At 40.3% G+C, this 26,339-nt stretch overlaps 1 protein-coding gene across 5 annotated transcripts in view; it reads left to right on the top strand.

Annotated features, from left to right (window-relative positions):
* Positions 1-26,339, top strand: part of St7 (suppression of tumorigenicity 7) — a 236,349-nt gene that overhangs the window by 27,535 nt on the left and 182,475 nt on the right. The window contains exon 1 of one of the 5 annotated variants that reach the window (XM_051151892.1): positions 22,674-22,701. The exons of the other annotated variants lie outside the window; for them this stretch is intronic. Within the exon in view, the coding sequence (XP_051007849.1) occupies positions 22,689-22,701 (13 nt within the window). The 5' untranslated portion in view covers positions 22,674-22,688. Of the gene's footprint in view, positions 1-22,673; positions 22,702-26,339 lie in introns of those variants that run through there. 5 annotated transcript variants of the gene reach the window in all.

The following is a 26,339-nucleotide window of genomic DNA, read 5'->3' as shown; positions in this document are numbered from 1 at the left end:
CTAAACAGTCTATTATATGGTTATTGCAGATTTGGGATTGCATTTTTCATTATTACTAGTTTACAAAAAATAGTGGTTCTGAGTTTCAGACCTGGGGCCCTGCAGAACATAGCCAAGCCCTACCAAGGGCTACAGCCCCCAGCCCCAGCCCCAGCCCTGGGATTTAGAAAGTGTTGTCCCCTTTCATTAAGCTGTGCCATCGTGTTACACACCTCAGTTCTGAATGTGAGATTGCTCTAATTCTGTGACTGTGAGAGGACTCAGCGAATGAAACTATTCTGAAAAGATCCTGTGTGCTGGGAAGCAGCACCCTAAAAGCAAGCTCCAGCCCACACCCATCTCTCTCTCAGGTAGGGAGGCAGAGAAAGAATGTGTTTGGATATTAACATTAGAATAATGACTTACAAAGGCCTCTATTGTGAAGGGGCAAACTTTTTTTTTTTTTTTTTTAATCTCTGGGAAACTTCTCCCCTTTGCCTGAAGCTTGTTATAGGTTAATCCGCCTTTTTCTGTGTCTGTCAATTTTTCCACCAGACCAAAAGTTATTTCAGGACAGACTTGCAGGCTTGGTGAGAAGAAGTTGTGTCTGCATGGACACTTGTGGTCCCGGTCCAGCACTGTGTCCAGCTATTGGAGGCCTTGGCTTGAGTTATACTGTTTGCTAGCCTTGCTTTTTACTTAGATCTGATCCTAAACTCCATGGTCTTTTAAACTCACCTCACCAAGTTTCAGACTAAGACGGGGCCTGTCCCCTTTTAGCTATAATGTGGTTCATTCAGTCTGAGAGATTTTCTGCTATCTAGCAAGTATGTCTCCCACCCATATTATACACAGCTTAATGTGTATTTTTAGACACTCTTCTTATTGTTGTACTTGATTTACCCACCATTTGTTTCAGGACACAGTGATTGATAATCAATATAGGAGTGATGGCGCTATTAGCCTATGTTACTTAAATTATTTAATATCAGAGGGTCAGTATCTTAGATAGTGGGTAATTTAATCATTGTTTACTAGTTATTTTGAGAGTTAAATGGGATATAACATATGTAACTGTGGTCTCATTCTTGGCAGACTGAATGCTAAGTACATACATTGTTTACTCTGTTGCCCTTCAAGCAGTTCACAGGATGCTAAGTCAACCCTCACTGCACTGTCCCAGTCACTGTGGACTCTACCATGACCTGAAACCTGGCCTACCCTGGAAACAGTAGCTGCGTGATTACATTTGTTAACAAAATCAGGTCCTGCACAAGAGCTGTCTGTGGCTTGGGTTTGGATCCTAAGTCCTCTGCTTCTGCTGCACCCACTGTCAGTAAGTCTTTCTGCCACTAGATGGTGCTTGTCCGTCTGTCTGTGAGACTCTCGGATGGGAGCCTGTAATATTTTGGGGGGAAACATACTTTGTAGACCTTTGAGAACTGTATAGTGGTGCTGATGCTCATGCTCACCCCAACAATGGGTGTTTTTATGTTTAAACCACTGTAGGGGAAAAATTATCTGAGAACTTAAGAGGTTCAGATTGACCATTCTGTTAATCAGTGTTTATTTGTTTTAATTTCCAACCTCTAAGTGTAAACATGGGATGTTGAAAACAAACAAAAATATGAGAGGAGGAAACAACAGGGTTATGATATTCATACTGCAGAGATGTATTCAAAATTGGAATGAGGCTAATTCCTGAATTAGTTAGAACTATCAGAGTTACAAACTAACAGGGCAGAGTCTGAAAACACCTTATCCCATGTAATTTCCTTTTTCAGTATGATCTGGAAAATATAGCATATAGCTCCCAGTGAGACCTATATTTTTTTTCCACTTAAGAGGTTTAATAGGGAAATACAGGAGCCATCTCTGGAGACACGGGTGGATATATATATATATAGAGAGAGAGGGGGGGGTGTGTCAAAAAGTAGTGAAAGGTAAAGAAGAGAGAGAGAGAGAGAGAGAGAGAGAGAGAGAGAGAGAGAGAGAGAGAGAGAGAGAGAGAGAGACTGCCATGTGGAGGGTCTGTTCTTTTATATGGCCCAGGGCAGGGCCACACCCCGTAGCAGGTAGTGAGACCTATTGATAATGAATAATCAACACAGTGTACGCACAAGGAGCTCACATCACTCCAAGTTAGTGACTCCTTAAAAAATTTGAAGTATTTTCTGCCTTATCACCTGATAACATTCCAGACCTGCCTCACTTGATGACACACAGATAAGACTGGTCCCTCCTTTGCATAAAGGTAGGGGTACTTAACTATATTTGACTGAAGTTAGTTGTTCTGGCAGATACAACATATAAAGAGAGGGAAAAAATTACCCGTTTGTGGCATAGGACAATTGGAGACGGCCTGAGAGGGGAAGCCGGTGAGCTATTTCTTACTCTGTATTTTCCATGGAGAGAAGACATAACCAGTTTGGGACTTAATACTTTGCTAAGTAGGTAATTAAAAATTTTTAGAATGTACCAAGTAGCACTCAGAGTAGACTTGGGCACATGTGATTAGAGTCTGTTGTATTTGGAAAAGGTGAAAAAAACTTTAGTGTAATGAAAATGCGAAGACCTGTGCTAGAAAGGACAGAATCTAGAATGTCTCCAGACGTCGACGTAACAGGAAGCAGTGGACAGTTTTCTCAGAATCAAATAGTTCAGTTTTTATTGTTGTCATTGTTTTTATTTCTTAATTGACTGATACATACAGGTCTTTGGAGAAAGTGAGCAGCTGTGCCCCAAGCCCTGCTGGCATCAGATAAGAGAGGGTGGGGCAGGCCCTGGGTGAAGATGCTGTATTAGCTTGGAGGAGCTCAGATCTTCACAGTGGAGGATGTGTGAGTCAGAGGTGGAGACAGTAGAATTTTGTATACAATCACCTGGCTAGTGTATTTGAAGTCCCCAGAGTAGGTGTGCTTACTGAAGAAGTAATTGTACACAGGAAGTGTTAATTGTATTCTGAGCTTTCTAACCCAAAGTGGTTGGGAAGATGTGGACGAGCCAGCCAAGAAAAGAAAAAGAAAAAGAAAGAAAGAGGAAAGCAGCAGGGTCTCTTTTGGTGAGACTGTTCACATTGTCTTTCCACATCGACAATCTCCAGCTCCCCAACCTTCAGCCCTTTAGTGTACACCCCTCCCTGGTCTCTGCTTTCTCAACAGAACACTACCCAATGCATAGGGAATTCAGAGTGGTGTGCACTTTTAATTCCATCACTCAGAAGGCAGAGGCAGGCAGATCTACATGAGTTCAAGGCCAGCCTGGTCTACATAGTCTACATAGCAGGACAGCTAGAGCTATATAGTGAGACTCTGTCACAAACAAACAAGCAAAAAAGAAAACAAAAAGGTGGGGGTGTCTGATCATTTCTTGCAGACAAATGGATGAAATTGAGATAGACTCAGTGCATAAGAGTGCTTATTGCACAGATGTGAGGACCTGAGTTCAGATCCCCAGTGCTCACATGACTAGCTGAGCTCCACCCTGCAATGCCTGTAACTTCAGAGGTAGTTGATGGATGGTAGAGATAGGATTACTGGTTCTTTTTTTTTTTTTTTTTTTTTGGTTTTTCGAGACAGTGTTTCTCTGTGTAGCCTTGGCCATCCTGGACTCACTTTGTAGACCAGGCTGGCCTCGAACTCACAGCGATCCGCCTGCCTCTGCCTCCCGAGTGCTGGGATTAAAGGCATGCGCCACCACGCCCGGCTGGATTACTGGTTCTTACTGGCTGCCAGCCTAGCTGAAAACTAAGCTCCAGCATCAGCGAGACTTGACTTAAAGCCCCTACCTGCAGCGTGTGTGTGGCGGCCTGGAGGTCCTCAGTTAATCTCCACCTTATTTAGTGAGGCAGTCTTTTCTCCAGTGAATCTAGAACTCACCAGTGGGGGCTAGCCTTGCTGGCCAGCTTGCTCCCAGATCTCTTGTCTCCACTTTCCCAGCACTGACATTTTTGAGAAGGTAGCCTACCTGGGATGTATGTGGGTGCTGCATCTGATCTCTAGTGTGGCGTGCTCATCAGTGCTTTATCCAATGAGCATCTCCCCAGTCCCAGGGTGTTTTATGTTTTACATACAACAGACTAATTGACTGAGGAAACCACTCTAACCCTATGGGGAAGTTACTCTGATGCTTATGATGGAACTGACTAGATTTATCAAGTCTACAAAACATTAGAGGAAATATCTTGACATGAAACTTTCTGTTAGATTCCACAAGAAAAAACGGAAGTAGGCATATGGTTATGTATGAAAATTTAGTAATATTTTATGTTGAGAAACCAGTTCTGGGAGTAAATGTAATGTCTCCTCATTTAAATATTCATAATGTCCTCCCATTTAAATAAACGACTAAAGATTTCACTACAGAGTGGTCATTTTCTGCATGCTTGTTCAGATTCACTTTTCAACTTGACGTTTATTATGTGTATTAATTGTACAGGATAAGTGTCACATGAGAATGGTCTCCTTTATGCTCTCACTCTTCCTTTATTTCCCCTCCTCCCAGCATCCCCTTTATTGTTTCCCTAGACAGTTTGCTTCTCCTGATATGTCAATATACATTCATATTGATATATATGCCAATAAATAGGCCAATGAAATAAGCATGCAGCTTCAAAAGATAAAGTACAATCACCAGTAAGCCCATCAAGACATTCTTAGCCTCAATTGGCATCAGAGAAGTGCAAATTAAAACTACATAGCCATTCTCTCTCACCTTGGTTGGACTGGAAATCATTAAGAAAACAGATAATAAAAAATACTGGTGAGGATATAGACAAAAAGAAACCTGCAGGTGGTGATGTAAACTTTCCTAGCCACTTCAGGATATCAATATAAAAATTAATCACAAAATTAAAAGCACATCTACCATATGATCCAGTGATTCCACTCTTGGGTATTTACCAACAGACTCTGAGTCAGTGGATCACAGAGATGCTGTCTACCTTTTAATTCATTTTTAAAAAAGTTTTGTTATTTTAATTGTTGGTGTTGGTGTGTGTGTGTGTGTGTGTGTGTGTGTGTGTGTGTGTGTGTGTAAATGACTGAGGAAGCCAGCAGAGGGTGTTGGTTACTTGGAGGTGGAGTTACAGGCAGTTGTATGCTCCTGAATTGGTGCTAGAAACAAAACTCTTGTCCTCTGTAAGAGCATCAGGCTCTCTTAATCACTGAGCCACCTCTCCAGCCCTAACTCTCCACCATTTCTAGTGTGTGTTCTGGAAGAAGTTAACCAAAATTGACCTGTTCAAGTAGTGGTCTTGCTTCTGTCTTTTGCCTTTACCTATTTTCCTTTTTTTAGTGACCGAGGATTGTGTTGGGAAAAACACTGGCAGGAAGATGGGACTTTAAGACAGCAAATCATCTAGTTACGCCTCTCCGCTATCTTAAGCCATTTATGCAATTTTATACAGTTCTATTGTTAAGATTTCCTTAAAGCACTTTGATTTGCATGTAGGGTCGTATTTTTTCTAGCACTCTGACCAATGCACGAAACACACTCAATTGCTTTCTTGAAGGAAGGGTGAACCCACCAACACAACTCAGTAGAGTTTACCTTTGACAAGTTAGAAGCAATAATATTAATCTTTCCACTTCGTGTGGCAGCATGATTATATGTCTGTATATAAGCATATATATGCCTATTCATATGTTTCTCCTAAACATATTTTTAAAAACAGGTGGCACAAATGAAATATGGTAATTGTGCTCATTAGTATCTTGAACTTCCAGCTGGGAGGAAGAAGCTATTGCTTCTAAGGGACATGAATGGTCAAGAACATGGCATCAGAGCATTATATGGCCAGGGCTAGCACTGGACTAAGAGTGTATGAAAGGCATCCCTGTGAGAGAGAAGCTGGCATACAGAGTTGGGTGGATGGAACCATAAACTATAGAGTCTTAATTTTCCTTCGTCTATTACATTTAAAAACTGTGTGTCTCTGTGTGTGTATACATGCTTGCCACAGTTCATGGATGTAGGTTACAGGAGAACATGTAGGAATTGGTTCATCAAGACAGGCATCAAGCTCCTTTATCTACTTAACCACTTTGTTTAATTTTCCTTAGTTTTGTGCTTTTTTCTTCTTTGCTCCTAGTCTTTAGCTCCTAATGAGGACCCAGCAGTGGTTACTCAATCCTGTGGTCAGAGTCAGAGACACAAAATAAGTCAATGAATTATTTATCCTAGTCTGTTGCTGCTATAGTGGAGTGTGGGCCGTCTGTGGACTGTCTTCCAGCTTTTTATGGGATCTTGGAATTGTCAACTTAAATGTAAATTCCTTCAATTTAGAAATGTCAGAAGCTAGTTAAATATTAATATCATTTGAACTTAATAAAGCATATATCAAAGAGCTAGGTATAAACTACGGGTCTGCAATTTTTATTTCCTAGTGACCTAGGATTGTGTTGGGGGTTCCTGTCCCCTTACACCTTTATAGCAGATGGATGCGTCTTCCACTTTTTGGTTTCTGGTAATAACTCTGCACACTGCTAGTTCTTTATGTTTGGCTGTGTTTAATTTGTGGTAGTTCATTTGGGGAGGCAGTGTAGGAAACTGAGCTACAATCTCTGCCCACTTTTGTAGAAGTCTGCCTGGTGATAGGTAACATGGGCCTGCTTCCTTAGACTAGACTTGTCGATGGGCAGATCGACTGTCCCTAGCCAGGCAGGATATGAAATCATTATTCTATTCTTTCTATAGTCTGTTAATTGTCATTTCCAGAGTTTGTGCCCCTCCATGTCTAAGCCCTTTGCATAGTAATCCTTCATCCATTCTGCAGATGAGAAACTTGGCTTCCCAGGGGAGTCAGGCATGCCTGTGTAGTACTGCCTCCCAAACTGTTTGAGTTACAGATAAAAGGTTGTGAACGGCCACGTGAGTGCTGGGAATTGAACCCTGGATCTCTGGGAGGGCAGCTAGTGTTTTTTTGTTTTTTTGTTTTTTTTTTTTCAGCTAGTGTTCTTAACCACAGATCTCTGTCTATCACTCCCACCGAGACTGGTAAATCTCCTCTCTCCAGTTTAAACATTAAGGCCTTTAATAAACTTAGGTACTTCAAATTGGAGAGCTCTGGCTTATAGGAGTTACAGCCAAACCACTGCCTTCAGTCTGGAGCTGCAAAAAGTCCAGAGATAGAAACATAGACTTACCTGCAACTTTTTAAGAATTTGTATTATAAACATCTTAGATATTTGGCATGAAGCCTTTTCAGCCCCTTTGGAGACACAGTCCCAAGCTGTGATAAGATAACCAGTGAGGGATAAAAGGGAAGATGAAATATCTCTGAGTTTGGAACAGGCATATCTATGGCCCAGAAAGGCCAGAGACAGAAAGTTTAGGCACATGGTAATGTTATTTTTGTGACCAGAATTATCTTGAACATCCGTTTATTTAAGCAGTATTGTAAAAGAGTAGATAATTTGCTGCCTATTAAATCATTAGCTCTAATATTAAAGTTTCTGTTTTTAATGTTGCTTTTGCCAGAAGTTTCTATTTAAAGCCAATTGTTAGACTGAAGATAAATTGTTGACTGCAGATACTTTCTTTTATTGCCATTGGAAATTTTTAAAAAAGATGTATTTTTTTTATATGTATGTGTCTTGTGGATGCATACTGTGTGTGTGTGTGTGTGTGTGTGTGTGTGTGTGTGTGTGTGTGTGTGTGTGTGTCCACATGTGCCAAAGGGGGTGTTAGATTCCCTGGTGCTACAATTACAGCTGTTTGTGAGCTGCCCCATGTGGGATCTGGGAACTGAACATTTGTTTGTTTTCTCTTGTTGAGAAACAACAGCTCTAAATTGCTGTGTCATCTCTCTAGCCATGAGAATCCATCAGCCATAGCTTTGGACCAAATTGTGTGTGTGTTTGAGAGGGGACAGCATCTCTGTTACTTATGCTGGACTTACACTTCCAAGCCCACTTCCTCAGCTGCTGAGTGCTGCATTACAGGTGTGTTCCACAGTGTCTGGCTCTGCATTTTAAATTTAAATCTCTCTCTATATAGCTAGCTATTAGGCAAGACAGGCTTCAAAGTAGCTTTAATGCCCCCATCAGGGTGGAGACAAGAAGTCAAAGAGCAGAGTGACTTTGGGACTTTTTTCATGTTGTTTACTATCCCTTTAAGTGGCCATCCAATATCCATTATTGTCTTCATTTGCATTTGCAGCTAGTTATGTAGGCTTGCAACATAACCAAGGCAGCAACAGAGAGTTCTTCTAAGTTTGGGGGCCTGAGGAGGACTGATGATGTATCAGAAAGTCCGGAGGGGAGTACCATCCCACCAGAGACCATGTGGAAATACAAAAAGGGTCTTTGTGCTGTCATAATGACGGGTCAGTGTCACTGGGCATTGGTGCCTAGGGACTAGGGATGTTACCTATTTAGTCTTGTTTAAAACATTTATAGCATCCAATTGCAGAATTGCTGGTGGCTGTATTCAAAGGTAAGAATCTTATTGAAGTTTAGAGATACTAACATTCAAAGCTCCTGTATTTGGTATACATTGCCCACAATTCTTGCCCCGAGAAATTTCAGTGCTTTAGCTTGGGTCAAATAATTAGTAGAGTATTTGAGAAAACATAAGAAATTTATTGATATTTGTCTAGGGTAGACACAAAACTCAGGGAAATGCTTGGAAAATGTATTCTTTAAGTAGAAGAAAAAAAGTAGGGGTGGAGGTATAGATTTCATGTTAGTTGAAACCTCAACCATCTACTGTTTATCTCTATCTTAGAAGACAAATTACATCATTAGCAGTACTTTGTCTAAGAGTGTATCTATAAACTATATTTTCAAATTTTCAGGGTACCTTCTTCAAAGAACACCATAGGAAAGAAAACAACCACTGCTAACTGAGGTTGAACAACTTTCCAGCTTTCGGTTGTCACGTGAACTTCAGGTGTCAGCCTGCAAAGAAACCTTTTCTCTGTTAGGTCAGCTTCAGTGAGGAGCTTCATATGTGTGAGAGTTACAGAAAGTTAGTGAGGTCATAGAGTTGTAGGGCAGGTAATGGTACTTTTGGAAGCGTCTGTTAGTAGATGTTAACAGATCCTATGAGCCTTTGGGGTTTTCCTGAGTCAAACTTAGAAGAAGATATTGTCTCTGTAACTCATTTATACGGAGACAGTGTGCCGTGGTCTCAGAACTATTTTCATTTTTTGGACAATCATTTGTGATAGACTGATAATTGTCTTAGTGTCAATAATTGTACTAATATCAATATAGGCTATGTATTTCAAAGGACAGAGTTGACCATTTTCTTATTCTTTCCCCCTAATAACACAGTAATTACAAGATTCTTATTTTATTCTAACAAAATAGAATTGGAATTTCAGTTATACCCAGAGAAAAAAGTATGATAAGAGTATATGGAAAACTACTTTGTGTATATAATTTTAGCTGTAAATCAATTAAGATGTATTATTTTAGTATTTCAGGTTGGTGATGTAGTATTTGGTTATGTTTTCAAGGTTCATTTGAGTAATTACAATAAATAGCATGATATGTTTTCAGTGCATTATACTGCAAATTATAGGCAGGTATATGCAACGTCTACATGTGTGTGGGCGTGGTTGGTTTTTCCATCTCTCCTTCTTTACCTCCCTACCCCCTTAACTATGGATACATTAAAGGTATAATTCTTTAAAAGCTATTTAATGAAAAATTGTCCAAATTAAATACATTGAACATTATGTTACTGACTGAATCGGATACATATACTGAATTTGATGTTTAGAATATGGATTTTCCCTCTTGGTCTACTGGAGGATGTTAAAATGTTTCCAAGGAAGAGGTGTATATTTTGTCCCTAACTCTAGTAGCTACTGACTTGAGTTTCTTTGCAGGGAATGTATTTGCAGAGTGACTACACTCTGTTTAGAGCTCCCTGTCTCTCATTTCTGTTGTCTCTAAGCTCAGAATCTCTTAAAATGGTGCTGCTATAGTCTGTTGCTTTTAAAATAGAAAGAACTGATGTTTATGGTACCCCACTTAGGATTTTCCTGAAGTTTCTCTGCATTCGTATGAGTGAATACTGACAAGTATAAGTAACATAACTTTTAGTAGAATAGCTTGTTCCAGATACAAAATGCTTGTTCTTTGGATATGTAACAAAAACTTGAATTATGGACAAAGCCACCAGTGTTCTGACAATGGTTTTGTGGACAGTAATCACCAGAGGTGCAGGGAGGCAACCAGAGGGTGCTTTGACCTCATTTTGTAGTATCCATTTGGATCGTAATCTTACCACTTTACCATGGACAAGTCTCCAGAAGGGACGACATATTCAGCTTTTAAAATCTCCCAGCTGATACAGGAGGCCCCTGGGAGTCTATGGGGGTGATCCCACCTGAGATCCCTAGCAGCAGTGGATCTGGAACCTGAATACTCCACCTCCTGCAGCCAGGTGGGACTTCCAGGGGAGGGAGGGCAACACCAACTCATGCACAAAACCTTTGACCCAAAATTTGTCTTGCTTACAAGAAGTGTAGCGATAAAGATGGAGCCGAGATTGAGGGCAAACCAAACCAATAACTGGTCCAACTTGAGACCCACCCCATGGGAGAGACCTCTCAACCCCTGACACTATTAGTGACACTCTGCTATCCTTGCAGACAGGAGCCTAGCATAACTGTCTTCTGAGAGGCTTCATGCAGCAGCTGATAGAAACAGATGCAGAGACCCACAGCGAAACAATAGGCTAAGCTGGGGTTGGGGTGGGGTGGGGGAGTTTTCAGGAAGAGTGGGAGGAAGATTGAGGGAGCCAAAGGAGTCAAGGTCATCACAAGAAGATATACAGAGCAAACTAACCTGGGCCCATGGAGGCTCACAGCGACTGAACCACCAACGAAAAAGCTTGCATGGCCTGGACCTAAGCCCCCTACACATTTGTAGCAGTTGTGCAGCACGGTCTTTATGTCAGTCCCCTAGCAATGGGAGTAGGGGCGGAAGTCAGCTCCTGGAGCTGAGACCGTGCTTTCCTAAACCACCCACAACCACCTGCCCAGGGGTGCACTGCCTATAGTGAGCTGGGTCCCGGCACATCTCTATCATTATCCTGAAAAAGCCCAGTGGACTTCTCTACCAGCCAATCTGATGGAGGCAATCTTCAGGCTAAGGTGCCTTTTTACCAGGAGACTCTAGTTTGTGTCAAGTTGACAAAAACTAGCCAATGCCATAGATGTTATGTGAGATGAGGATAGAAATGCTTAATTTCTGCAGTTTCCAGTAAGTGAGAAGATTCTGAAATAAATGTGGACTTTATTTTTTCCTCATTTAATGATAAATGCCTATAAACAGTTCTTATTATAAAACTGAAATCATTTTTTATTTTTATGTTTATTGTATATGTAACATTGGATATGCTTATGCCTTATACCTTGTGTTTTACTTTAATTAATTTATTTACTTTACATTTGAATCAGAGTTTCCCTTCCCTCCTCTCCTCCAAGTCCCTCCCTCTCCCCTCTCCTCCCCTATGCCCCTCTCCCTTTCTCCTCAAAGAAGAGGAGAACTCCCATGGATATCAATCAACTCACCCTGGCATATCAAGTTGTAGTAGAACTGGGTCCGTCCTATGCATGTTCTCTGGTTGGTAGTTTGATCTCTGCGAGCCCCTGTGGGCCCAGGTTAGTTGGTTCTTAGGTTTTCTTGTGGGGTCCTCGACTTCTGTGGCTCTTTCAATTCTTCCACCCCCTACCCTGTTCTTCTACAGGATTCCCAGAGACCCACCTAATGTTCGGCTGTGGGGTTCTGAATCTGTTGTCATCAGCTGCTGGGTGAAGCCACTCAGATGACAGTTATGCTAGCCTCCTGTCTAGAGGTATAGCAGAATATTATTCTTAGTGTTAGGAATGGGCTCTCTCTCTCATGGCATGGGACTCAAGTTGGGCCAAGTACTGGTTGGCCATTTTCTGCTCCTTCTTTATCACTGCACATTTTATAGGCGGAAAAATTGTGAGTCAAAGAGTCCATGGCTGGGTTGATGTCCCTGTCCCTCCACTGAAAGTCTTGTCTGGTTACAGGAAGTGACTGTTTAATGCTCTATACCCACGATTACCAGGAGTCTTAGCTAGACTAGGGTCATCCTCATAGATTCCTAGATTCCTGGGAGTTTCGATTGTCCAAGATTTCTAGCTTACCTCACTCCACCCCACCTATTCCAGTTCTCTCTCCTACCATCCCCCCCCACTTGATCCCTCTGTTCCCCTCCTGATCCCCTCTTCCACCCAGTTCAGCCCCTCCTTCCACCTCAGATGTCTATTTTATTTCCACTTCTCAGTGTGATTCAAGCATTCTCCTTTGGGCCCTGCTTGTTACTTAGCTTCTTTTGGTCTGTGGATTGTAGCATGGCTATTCTGTACATAATGGCTAATATCTGCTTATAAGTGAGTACATACCATGTGTGTCTTTCTGAGTCTGGGTTACCTCACTTAGGGTTCTCTTTTCTAGTTCCATCTAATTACTGCAAATTTCATGATGCCATTGTTTTTAATAGCAGAATAATATTCCATTGTGTAAATGTACCACAGTTTATCTATTCTTCACTTGAGAGACATAAAAGCTTTTTTTTCCAGTTTCTGGCTATTACAAATAAAGCCTCTATGAACATAGTTGAGCAAATGTCTTTGTGGTATGGTGGAGCACCTTTTGGGTATATACCCAGGAGAGGTATATCTGGGTCTTGAGGTAGAACTGTTCCCAATTTTCTGAGAAAGCGCCACATTGATTTTCAAAGTGGTTTTAAAAGTTTCCATTCCCACCAGCAATGGGGGAGTGTTCCCCTTGCTCCACATCCTCACCAGCATGTGCTGTCACTTGACTTTTTGATCTTAGCCATTCTGATGGGTTTAAGATGTAATCTCAGAGTCGGTTTGATTTGCGTTGCCCTGATCTGTAGGGATGTTGAACATTTCCTTAAGTGCTTTTCAGCCATGACCATTAAAGATCCTTCTCTTGAGAATTATCTGTGTAGTTCTATACTTCAATTTAAAAATTGGGTTGTTTGGCTGGTTATTGTCTAATTCTTGTGTTCTTTATATATTTTGGATAGTAGACCTCTATTGGATGAAGGGTTGGTGAAGAACTTTTTCCATTCTGTAGGCTGCCGGTTTATCCTTTTGATGGTGTCCTTTGCCTTACAGAAGCTTTTCTGTTTCGTGAGGTCTCATTTATTAATTGTTGATCTTAGTGCATGAGCTGTTGGTGTTCTGCTCAGGAAATTGGATCCTGTACCAATGCATTCAAGGCTATTCTCCACTTAAAATTTTTTTTTCTTAAATTTTGGTATTCTGCCTGTGGGTGTCTACACACCAGAAGAGAGCACCAGATCTCATTATCTCATTATAGATAGTTATGAGTTATCCTGTGGTTGCTGGGAATTGAACTCAGGACCTTTGAAACAATAGACAGTGTTCTTAACCTCTGAGTCATCTCTCCAGCCCTATTCCCCACTTCTCCTGTCAGATATAACATATTCAGTTTTATGTTGATGTCTTTGATCTACTTAGTCTTGAGTTTTGTGCAAAGTGATAGATATAGATCTATTTGTATCCTGCTACATGCAGACATCCAGTTAGACCAGCACCATTTGTTGAAGATGCTTTTTTTGTGGAACAGTTTGAGCAGTATTGGTATTAGCTTTTCTTTGAAGGTCTGGTAGAATTTTGCACTACAACTCTCTGCGCCTTGCCATTGGGAGACTTTTAAAGACTTCTATCTCCTTTAAGTATATAGGTCTATTTAAGTAGTTTACCTGATCTTGATTTAACTTTGGTAAGTGTTACCTATTAGGAAAATCATCCAATTTTTAGATTTTTCAATTTGGTGGAGTACAGGTTTTTGAAGTAAGACCTAATGATTTTTTTGGATTTCCTCAGTGTCTGTTGTTATGTTCCCCTTTTCATTTCTTATTTTGGTAATTTGGATATTGTCTCTCTGCCTTTTAGTTACTTTGGTTAAGGGTTTGTCTAGCTTGTTGATTTTCTCAAAGAATCAATTCTTGGGTTCATTGATTCTTTATGCTGTTCTCTGTTTCTAATTTATTTATGTACTTATTTTATTTTTTCTTTGTTTTTTCACTTTACATCTTGGTCATAGCCCCATCCCCCTTCTCCTCCCAGTTGCACCCTCCCTCCCTCTCCCCATCCTTCTTCCCTCATTCCTCAGAAAAGGGGAGCCCCACTTCCCTTCTATCCAAGCTCATCAAATTGCATCAAGACTGAACTTGTCCTCTTCCCTGTAGCCTAGCAAGGCAAGTCCCACCAGGGGAAGTGATCAAAAAGCTGGCAACAGAGTCTGTATCAGAGACAGTCCTCCGCTCTCATTACTAGAGGACCCACATGAAGCCTGAGCTGCCCATTGGCTACATCTGTGTAGGAGGCTTAGGTCCAGTCAATGCATAGTCCTTGGTTGGTGCTTCCATCTCTGCAAGCCCCTCTGGGCCCTTGTTAGTTGGCTCTGTTGTTCTTCTGGAGATCCTGTCTCCCTTAGGTTCTTTTCTCCATACCCCACTTTCCCATAAGACTCTGTATGCATCTCCCAATGTTTGGCTTTGAGTCTCAGTATCTGCTTTGAAGTGCTGCTGTCTGCAAGCATAGCAGAGTACTGTTAATGGTGTCAGGGGTTTGTTCTCTCCCATGGGGTGGGTTTTGGGTTGGGCCAGGCATTTTCTCAACTCTGCTGTATCTGCTCTATCTTTAATCCTACAGACTTTGTGGGCAAGGTAAATTTGGGTTCAAAATGTTTGTTGGTGGGTTGGTGTTTTCCTCTTTCTACTAAGAGTCTTTTATAGTTAGGGGGGTCCTTTTCAGTCTCTATGGCCCCTGTTACTAGGAGTTTCTGCTATAGCCCCCCTCATATCCTCCCAGGAGCTTACCCTGACTTAGGTTGTTACAGAGATGCCCCCACCCACAGGTTTTGTTTTCTCTGCTTTCTTTTTAATTCATTGATTTCAGCCCCGAGTTTAATTATTTTCTGCCATCTACTCCTCTTGGGTGTGTTTTCTTCTTTTTGTTCTAGAGCTTTCAAGTGTGCTATTAAGTTGCTAGCATGGGATACCTCCAAATTCTTTATGAAAGCACTTAGTGCTATAAGCTTTCTTTCCTCTTAGCACTGCTTTTGTTGTGTCCCATAAGTTTGGGTATGTAGTGCATTCATTTTCATTGAATTCTACAAAGTCTTTAATTTCATTTTTAATTTCTTCCTTGACTCAATAGTCATCAAGGAGAGTTGTTCGATGTCTACAAGTGTGTAGGCTTTCTTTTGCTTCTGTTGTTGAAATCCAGTTTTAATCCATGGTGGTCTAATATAATCCAGTGGCCTATTTAAATTTTCATGTATTTGTTTAGATTGGCTTTGTAGCCAACTATATGGTCAATTTTGGAGAAGGTTTCATGAGGTGCTGGGGAAAAGGTGTATTCTTTTGTGTTTGGGTGACATGTTCTGTAAATAGCTGTTAGGTCCGTTTGAGTCATAACATCTGTTAGTTTTATTATTTCTATGTTTAGTTTCTGTCTTGATGACATGTCCATTGGTTAGTGTGGGGCATTGAAGTCTCCCATTATTAATGTGTGTGGTTCAGTGTGTGATTTAAGCTTTAGTAATGTTTCTTTTATGAATGTAGGTGCCCTTGCATTTGGGGTATAGATACTCAGAATTGAGATGTCATCTTGGTGGATTTTTCCTTTGGTGAGTATGAAGTGTCCTTCCTCCTCTATTTTTGTTAATTTTGGTTGAAAGTCTATTTTTATTAGATATTAGAATGGCTACTTCAGCTTCCTTCTTGAGTCTGTTTGTTTGGAAAAAAATTTCAGCCATTTTTTCCCTGCGGTAATGTTTACCTTTGTTACTATGTTACTTGTGTGCGGCAGAATGATGGATTTTGTTTTCATATCCATTCTGTCAGCCTGTGAGTTTTTATTGGGGAATTGAGTCCACTGATGTTGAGAGATATTAATAATGAATGATTGTTTATTCTTGTGGTGGTGGTAGTGTGTGTGTGTGTGTGTGTGTGTGTGTGTGTGTGTGTGTGTCTGTATGTCTGTGTACCTCCTTTCTTTTGGTTTTGTTGGTGTGAAATTATTTTTTACTGTGTTTTCTTGGGTTCAATTAACCTCCTTGGTTTGGAGTTTTTCTTCTAGTATCCTTTGAAGGGCTAGCTTTATGGAAAGATATTGTCTAATTTTGGTTTGTCATGGAATATTTTGTTTTCTTCATCTATGGTGATTGAAAGTTTTGCTGGGTATAGCAGTCTGGGCTGGCATTTGTGGTCTCTTAGGGACTGCAAGACATCTGCCCCTGCCCTTCTTGCTTTTAGAGTCTGTTGAGAAGTCTGGTATAATCCTAATAGGTCTGTCTGCCTTTATATGTTACTTGGCCCTTTTGCCTTGTGTCTTTTAATATTATTTCTTTGTTCTGTGCATTTAGTGTTTTGATTATGTAGCAGGCAGATTTTCTCTTTTGTTCCAATCTATTTGGTGGTCTGTAAGCTTCTCATATGTTTATAGATATTTCTTTATCTTAGGTAAATTTTCTTCTATGATTTTGTTGCAAATATTTTCTTTGAATGGGAATCTCCTTATTCTATTCCCCTTTCCCTTCTCTTCCTTCTTCTTCTTTTTGGTTTTTCGAGACAGGGTTTCTCTGTGTAGCCTTGACTGCCCTGGACTTGCTTTGTAGACCAGGTTGACCTCAAACTCACAGCAATCCTCTTCCCTTTGCCTCCTGAGTGCTGGCATTAAAGGTGTGAGCCACCACTCCTGGTTCATCCTATTATTATGTTTAGTCTTTTCATAGTGTCCCAAATTCTCTGGATGTTTTTGCCTTAGAAACATTTTAGATTTAAATTTTTCTTTGACTGGTGTATTCTATCTTTTATGCCTGGGATTCTCTCTTCCATCTCTTGTACTCTGTTGGCGATGCGTGTGTCTGTTGTTCCTGTTCTCTTCCCTGAGTTTTCCGTCTTCAAGATTGCCTTAGTTTGGGTTTTCTTTATTGCTTCTATTTACATTTTCAGATTTTGAGCAGTTGTACTCATTTCCTTCACCTGTTTGATTGTATTTTCCTGTATTTCTTGAAGGGATTTATTCATTTTCTCTTTAAAGTCCTCCCTCATCTTCATAAAATTTAATTTAAGGCCATTTTCTTGTGTTTCTGCTGTGGTAGGATATCCAGGACTTGTTGTAGTAGGATAGTTGGGTTCTGGTGGTGCCACACTGTTCTGGCTCTTGTTGATTGTGTCCTTATGCTGCCCTTTAGCCATCTGGTTGCCCCTGGTGTTGTCAGTCCTCTAGTAATGGAGGTAAACCTGTGGCCCAGGAAATAGCACACAGTGGACAGGGTGCAGCTGATACTGCTGAGCTTGTCTGGAGGGGGGGGGTTCCAACAGGCAGGAGGTTGGGGTGTAGGTGTCTTCATCTGATTGTCCCAGGTGGTAGCAGGACTTCAGAGATGCAGGCAGAGCCATGGGCCAGTGATAAGTATTTTAAAAATTAATTGTGATTTGATACCCTATGAGCATATACAGGGGATGTAATATGAATAAATTAATAAAATATATTAAAAAAAGAAAAAAGAAGAAAAGAAAAAATTAATTGTGGTAAAATATACATAGCTTCAAAGTCACCTTCTTGGACATCAAGCATGCAGTTCAATAGTAGGGTGTAGGAGAGTCACACTGTTCTGCCAATTTTGTTGACAAAACTGAAACTCCATATTCACTAAACAGCAACTCCCTTCTTTCTCTCTCTCTCAGCCTCTAACTTCTGTGTCTCTTTGTACTTTATGTGCCACCTGTAAGTGAAATCAAGTTGTTTCTCGGTGACTTGATTTTATATTATATTTTTAAGGTTCATCTATAGAGCATATATCAGAATTTTCCTTGTATCATTTTTTGTGTGCAAATTATTTATCATGTGCAAAAATATGTTACAGATATTATTCAATATCAATATCTATATATTATCATGTATATATCATTTAATTCCCTACAGGTTGGGTATCCCCTTTTTGAAATATATATGACAAAACTGTTTTAGATATAATGAGTCTTCAGATTTTGAATATTGTGTATGCATAGTGAGAAATCTTGGGCGTGGGGCCCATGTGTAGACATAAAGTTATTTATGATTCGTGGATTTTTTTTTCATGGACATTTTATACACATAGTCTGAGAGCATTTTAAAATAATGCTTTTGGTGTACCGTATTTTGGCTGAAATATCTTGGTTGAGGTCAGGTGTGGACTTTTTCATTTGATGTGCATGATTGCACTGTAACAAGTTTGTGTTCCGAACCACCGAGCCTTCCTTCTTTGGGCTGATCTGATAGTCTTCTGTGGATTGAGGACTGAGGCTTGGAGGAGAAAGAGTTTTTATTTGTAAGTAAGAACTGCAGATCTATGCTAGGACTGTGTGGTTCTAGAGTCGTGGTTTATGAGCTGTGGGTCACATAGGTCAGGAGTGTGAATGTCTTTTTTTAAATTTTCTTATTAAATATTTTTTATTTTTATATATACATGTATATTATTACATATATATAAATACAATAAACTGTCTACAGCAGAAGAGCCATGACACAATCAAGAATTATATAAATCTTATGAGTGTGATTGTCTTAAATGAAACAGTGAAAAACAAAAGTTTCTTTGAAAGCCAAAAAATATATGTGACCTTATGCTTTGTTATAGAGACTCTGTAATTTGGATCGTGTGGTTGTAGGAAGCACAAATCATTTTCCAAGCATTACCCTTCACTGTATTTTCTCTTGGCATCACTTCCATCTATGTCTAGATTCTGTTATTTCTAAGAAAGGACCAGGGAAAGTGGAAATGCTGCCTCCAGGAACTTTTGTAGAAAAACTAGCTTGGTTAGATACTGTGACCAATGTAGCTCACTACACAATGATTGTATTTTAGAGATGAAAGTACCTCAGAAATAATCCATCTTCTTAGTTTCACAAATCAGGCTTTATTTTGAAATGCTGACTCTCTTAGAAAAGTTAACTGTGTGGTTGAGACTTAACCTAAATTTCTTGTTTTTCAATAATTCTTTCAGGCTTGTACTGAACAGAGCCCAATTTCCTCATAGCAGAACAACTGTTGTTTGTATATACAGCAAGAGTGTGTTTTGGCTTATAATGTAATTGTGAGGAAACTTGAAAATCTTATGTGATATTTATTTATTAAGGATTTTTGATGACTAGAAATATATGTGGGACAAAATGAGCAGAAGTGGCTTAATCCTGTGAAAGTAGCCCAGGATTTTTTAGAAATTCCTTTACTATTTACCTACCACCAACTCAAACACATTGAACAAGGTACTCAACTATCTATTATGTATACACTGCTCTGCCTGCATGACAGAAGAGGGCATTAGATCACATTACAGGTGGTTATGGGCCACAGTGTGGTTGCTGGGAATTGAACTCAGGACTTCTCGAAGAGCAGGCAGTGCTCTTAACCTCTGAGCCGTTTCTCCAACTCCTCAACTATCAAAACTGCAGTTTTTTACAGAGTCCTTTGAAGTGCAGGGAACCGGATCAACATTTCTGAGTTCCCATCCCTCATACCTGAGACAGTGGTTGGTGGAGTCTTTTGCTTTTGAGTCTTGCCAGTGGCCGAGACTTCTAGGGAATGCTCAAATCAATGACAGTACAACATGCAGAACGCAGGGTTGTTTTTGTGTCAAATGATGTCTTATAATATATTGATTAAAATTTCAAAAGGATGATCCTATCTGACATGATGATTATAAGACATTGTGCTCAAAGTCTATGCAGTTTCATCACAGCCACCCTCATTTATGTAGAATGTTGATGGGAACTTTGGTGTTAAGCAGCAGGGTTCAGATGTGATGGAGATTGGGAAGGTGCTGACACATCTAACATATTTATGATTTGGCCTGCCACAGCGCATTGGCCAGCCCATTATAATGCAGCGAGAATGGTTTGTGTCTCAGAGAGCCATGAACTTTGTGACCTCTTTGGTTATCTGTGATGATAGCTGAATCCTACCATATTTGCTTGAAGAATTTTTATATTTCTCTCCCCTCCAGAACAACCATTCATGACTATTTTCCTGACTTTATCTCATCACTTTCTAGTGGTTCTTTTTGCAAACCAGGTGAACAGAGCAAAACCACACGGGAAGGGTTCTGGTTCACCCAATGAAGCTATTTTACAAATGGGGGCATCTGATATGTTACCTCCCTGCTTGTTGTAGAAACCTGGAATTTGATTCTTCATAGTAGATCATTGATTCAAATGTATATAATGTAGATGAATTAAATAAGACTATTACTGTTGTGTTTGTGTTTGTAGAGAGAAAAAAAAATCTTAATTATTCATATTTTACCAGCATTTTAATTACTTTAGTTATGTTTTTCATGATTCATTACATTAAGATTAATTGATGTGTATTCTTCTTATCGATTAGCCTTTAATACTTAAAATACTCCCCCTAATCTTCTGATAGAGATTTTTATCCGCCTCCTTCGTGTTCTGGTCATCTATTTCCGTCACCTCCCTTGAGGCCCATGTGAGTAGAGAGGCCCCTGCTACCATTGAAAGCTTTGGGCACTGTCACCACTTACTGAGGACCTTAGAAGGAGGCGCTGTGCGTCTAGAAAGAGTCCCTAACTCATGACTTGGGGTTTGGTGAAGCAGACTTTCTATCAGGGTTCACCCCTGTATTTGCTCATAACTGTGTTCCACACCTTGGGGAAGGTACTAGTCTGAGTCACAGGAATGAGCTGAGCATGGGAGGACACTGCTTATTTCAGAAGGCTATCCTACTATCTGGTTGGTGCTTGATTAAGTATCTAAACTTAGAAGATTTGAGGTTAGGTATGTGGGTTGAACTTACTAATAGAAGTCGGACTCAGTCTGGAGGAATCGGCTTCATGCACACACCCCTTGTTGCAATGCCGTCTTCTCACACTTTGATGAGAGCCCAAGATGCTTAGTAAACAAAAAGTTGGAAATGCCAAAGATGACAGGGAATGTGAGACTATGCAGACTAGAGTTAAAGCCAGGAGAGTGGTGACGGGAGACTTCCTAGGTGGAGTCTGATCTTGGTGCATTAGCAACAGGAAGTTGGGATGAGGTCTAATCTAAGGCTTAGCAGTGCCGTGTAGTGAGGAGGGTAAGCGTTGAGTCGTGGATAATATAGAGAAACCCAATATTATCATTTCTACCATGTGGAAAAAGAGGGTGAGTGCCTATAATGTAACCCTGGGGCTTTCAAACCTTTAATTACAAAGTGAGTTACTGTATGGGCTAGAAATGTAAGCTGTTGTGGTAAAGCTGTGGTTCGAGGGGTTAGGAGAAAACAGAGAAGTGGGAGCTGGAATCATTCTCCTCTGGGGAAAATTGAGAGCCAGAGGCTCACATGGTAGAACTACTTTAAGTAAGAATGTCATGAAAGGGAGAGAGCAGCGCTTTCGCCAGTCCCTGGGCTGTTGCTGTCCTCTGTCTTGGCGTGCACAGTGTAACTACCCCACTGTGCCAAGAAGACAGTGTACTTTACAGGTATCCTTAGCAACCAACACCACACTTTCTTTAAAGTAGCTGCAATTTTGTAATCCCAGCACTTCCGAGGCCAGTGGATCTCTGTGAGTTCAAGGCTAGCCTAGTCTATATATTGCAAGCTTCAGGCTAGCCAAGGCTACATTGTGATTTCCTGACTCAAAAACCAAACCAAAACAAAGAAAAGAGCTCACAGTTTTGGTGTTTTAAAAAACGTAACTCTAAATGGTAAATTGTCCAGATGTTCAAATTACTTGGAAAGAGAAGGAAAGTTAGGGAAAATACTTTTTTGTTTGTTTGTTTTATCTTTAGGCAAGGTAAACAATTATATTGAGATGGAGGAGCCATATACTCAAGATCATAACAATTGGTGAGGGAGGGCTGGGTGGTGGTGGCACACACCTTTAATCTCAGCACTCATGTGGCAGAGTCAAGTGGATCTCTGAATTTGAGGCCAGCCTGGTCTATAGATCGAGTTCCAGGACAGCCAGGGCTACACAGAGAAACCCTGTCTCAAAAAAATTTAAACAAAGAAACAAATAAATAATTGGCAGTGAAGGAAAAGATGGCTCAGGGTGTTTGGCAGTGTGATATTAAAGGTCATATCAGACAGAACCGACTCAGCAATGACCGTGTACCCTTACCAGTTGGAATCTATTTCAGGTCATGGGTAAATGAGTTGGTGGTCTTAGGTTCTAGATAGGCTTTATATGATTGCTCTTTTATCACTTTTATTAGGTTTATTAGATTTTGGTTGAGAGTGTTCGAAATGTATCAATCGCACATACATATCATACAGTGAGTGAACACAGTGACCAAATGCCTGGACCCTGACTCCATTTAGTTATGTGACTTCATAACTCTGAGATCCAGGGCAAATAAATGAGCCTGTTGTTTTTAAATTTTCACTTAGAGAAATTAAAGAGTTAAATTTCCCTCTGATTTTAACCCAGAATAACAGGAAACAAATGAGAATTGGGGAGACTTTTCTAAACACGACTTTACAAAAATAGCCAAAGAGGTGCAGAGCCACAGCGGTTACTGCTGAGTTGAGATAAGCAAAAGTCTGTGTGCGCATGCGCACATCACGAGGCAGGCTTCCCAGGGCATGTTGTCTACTCGAGCAACTGTCTGGTTTTGTGGCTGATCGAGTTGTATTCTGAGAAATACCCAGTTTCCTGCTTACTGCTTCTTTATGGAATATGCAGGTAAAACGATATTTAGAATAGACCCTAACTACATAGGATAACTTTAAATATAATACTTAAATTTGTTCTTCTAAAATTGCCTTGCATTTTATATAAGCTTCAAATATATGCTAGTTTATACTTTACTACGTGTGAATTTGTTATATATTCATTGTGACTAATTTCAGATAAGCACGCAAGGGAATTTCTCAGACATGTTCTGTTTCTTCTGCGTCAGTTTAAGTCACACTCATAGAGACTTAAGCTGCAGCCCACAATGAATTCACATTTCTCTTCTCTTGGCCAAATATTTAAAATCAAGCATCTGAATTCAGGCTATGCCATATAGAAAATAAAATTTATGCACAATTCTGGAACAAAAGTCTTGGTATACTAGTGGTAGAAAAAGAAGACACACACACACACACACACACACACACACACACACACACACACGATGCAGTTGTACTTGCTTTAGAGAAAACCTAAAGTAGGGTATAGAAGGTTTATAGAACAAGTCTATTTGGGACACTTAACTTTACCTAGGATTTAGAAGATTCATTTTCTGTAACACTATGTTGAAAGAGGATAGCTCAATGCAATGCAGTCAAATTGGTAACATTTTAACAGCCTTCCTTTAAGTATGCTTTAAATTTTCTGAAAATGTTATTGCTATTGTGTGACAATGTGTTGTGTGTGTGTGTGTGTGTGTGTGTGTGTGTGTGTGTGTGTGTGTTTGACTGCAGGTGTGCACATCCCTACAATCATGTGGAGGTCAGAGAATAACTATGGAGCTGGTTCTTTCCTTCTGTTTCCTTCACATGGCTTCCAGAGATGGGAAGCATGTCACAGGCTTGCATGGCTGGTGGTTTCCCAGCTGAGCTATCTTGCCTGCCTGAGTATGCTTTCAGCAATAAAATTGTACCTCCTCCCAAATACTAGGCGTACTCTTTCATTTTTAATTGCTTGTATATTGCCACTAACACGCTTCTCTGTTGTTTTCAAGTAATGTTTTATATTTGAATAATTTATTTTTAAGATGAAACTTTAACAGGTAGATATCAAATGAGATACTAAGAGAAACTCTAATAGAAGGGAAAGGTGAACATTCAGATTGACAGTTTGAGAATTTGTATGTATGCTCAGAGAGAATATATGGTTTAAGCTCTACCGTATTAATAAATGCACTCATTAGATTAACTATCAGATGAGTAGAATGCAATTTTGAGCATTAGCTTCTGTAACTATTTTACTTTATTCATTTCCAAACGTGGGTACATTTAGTTCACTACCTATGAGGAGAGCAGCTCTTGTTTTCAGTTCCTGGGCAGTTGATTATTTCATGTAGTAGTGGAGGCTGCCTTGTGCTGTCAGCACAGTTCAGTGTGACCCCTCTCCTACTACATCACAAAACACCCCAAAGGGATAGCTTCCCATAGAAAACCCATTTAATAATAGATTTACTATTAAAAAAATGAAGGGACCACAAACATTCCTGTTTCTTCTGGACTTTTGCCACAGCTTTCCACTTGGTGTCCGTGCGATCCATATAGCTTCACCTTTTCCTTTTCAGATCTCTGTTAAAATGCCACGTTTTTAGGACTCACCTGGAAATTCACCCCATTTCCTCTGGCTCCTTTCTATCTATCGTCTTCAGAATATGTACCACCATGGCACATGCTGCATGTCTGTTTCTTGGTCCATTCACTAGGACTGGAATAAGCACTACAGAGAAAGGTGCCCATAGAATAAAGCAGTGGGCTCCGAGGGAAGAGCCAAGCGAGTGCATGCATGGACATTTCTTTTTTTAAAACATATTTTATTAATTTATTCATTTTACATCTCAATTGTTATTCCCTCCCTTGTATCCTTCCATTCCTCCCTCCCTCCCATTTTCTCCTTACTCCCCTCTCCTATGACTGTAACTCAGGGGGACCTCGTCCCCCTGTATATGCTCATAGGGTATCAAGTCTCTTCTTGGTAGCCTGCTATGCTTCCTCTGAGTGCCACCAGGTCTCCCCATCCAGGGGACATAGTCAAATATGGGGCACCAGAGTTCGTGTGAAAGTCAGTCCCCACTCTCCACTCAGCTGTGGAGAATGTCCTGTCCATTGGGTAGATCTGGGTAGGGGTTCGAAGCTTACTGCACGTATTGTCCTTGGCTGGAGCCATAGTATGAGCAGGACCTTTGGGCCCAGATCTTCCCATCATAATGTTCTATTTGTAGGTTTCTAGGACCCTCTGGATCCTTCTAGTTCCCCATTCTCCTTTGCTTCTCTCACCTAGCATCCACAAACTAGTACAACCACTTTGGAAATCTATCTGGAAATCTCAGAAAACTGGGAATAGGGCTTCCTCAAGACCCAGCTATTCCACTCCTTGGAATACACCTAGAAGATGCTCCACCACACAACAAGGACATATGCTCAACCATGTTCATAGCAGCCTTATTCATAATAGCCAGAACCTGGAAACAGCCTAAGTGTCCATCAGTAGAAGAATGGATAAAGAAACTGTGGTACATTTACACCATGGAATACTACTCAGCTATTAAAAACAAGGAATTCCCAAAATTTGTGGACAAATGGATTGAACTAGAAATGATCATAATGGGTGAGTTAACCCAGAAGCAGAAAGAGTCAAATGGTATATACTCACTTATATCTGCAAACTAGCCCAAGGGGCATGTCCCATGAAAGTCTTCACTTAACAGGAAAGTGGGACAGAGGGGCATGGGCATTTCTTAAAAGTGCTTCCAGATCTCATTCACTGGCAGTCCCATGGTGGGAGATTACCACGTCTACAAAGGCCCTCTGACCTTCCCTTATGCACGGTAGCTTGTGCCCCTCCATCATGTGCTCTCACACACACAGCGGTAAATAAATAGGAAAATTAAATTAAAAAGATGTTATTGTTACATTTATCAGTACGTTTCAAATTTTATAATAATTTCTTCTTTTCTGTGTATGTTTGACATGTGCATGCTAATTTTTGCCTGTATGTGCATGCATGTGCATGTGGAGGCCCAAGGTTGACATAGGACGCTTCTTTAGTCACTAGCCAATGTGTTCACTGAGGGAGGGCCTCTGAATCGAATCCAGAACCTCCTAATATGAATAGCAGCTCACCAGTTTGCCCTAACTATTGAGCTATCCCCTGAGCCCCTTATGATTATTTTGAACAATAAATTATCTGGAATATTGGTATATTCTTTCATTGTTAAGTTTAATTCATTTATAAATCAGACATCTGATTAAAAATGGGTAAACATATTTATTATTGTTACTATTGCATGTATTTGTGCTATATGTGTGTGTGGGCACATGTGCCGTGGTGTGCATGTGGAAGTCAGATGTCAAGTTTGGTTCTCTCTTTGCACTGGTATGTGACATCTAAGAGTGAACCCACTCAGGCCCTAAGGCTTGTGCAGAAAATGCTCTTACTGACTGGTCGTCTCTCTGGCCCTCATTGCTAATTTTATTCTGAATTTCACAAAACTGTAGTTATGAGCAGAAGGGAAAAGTCCTAGGCATTAATAATTAGACAAAATGAATTCAATGACTACGTTGGTTTTGAAATCTGTGACCTTTTTTTTTTTTTTTTTGACAGGGGGAGTAGAATATTTAGGAACTTCAAATAAATTTTAGTTTTTTTTTCAT

Source organism: Acomys russatus, chromosome 10 (assembly GCF_903995435.1).
Source record: "Acomys russatus chromosome 10, mAcoRus1.1, whole genome shotgun sequence".
Classification (NCBI taxonomy): domain Eukaryota; kingdom Metazoa; phylum Chordata; class Mammalia; order Rodentia; family Muridae; genus Acomys; species Acomys russatus.
The sequence above is the reverse complement of the archived record's forward strand: the minus strand, read 5'-3'. Positions and strand labels throughout refer to the sequence as shown.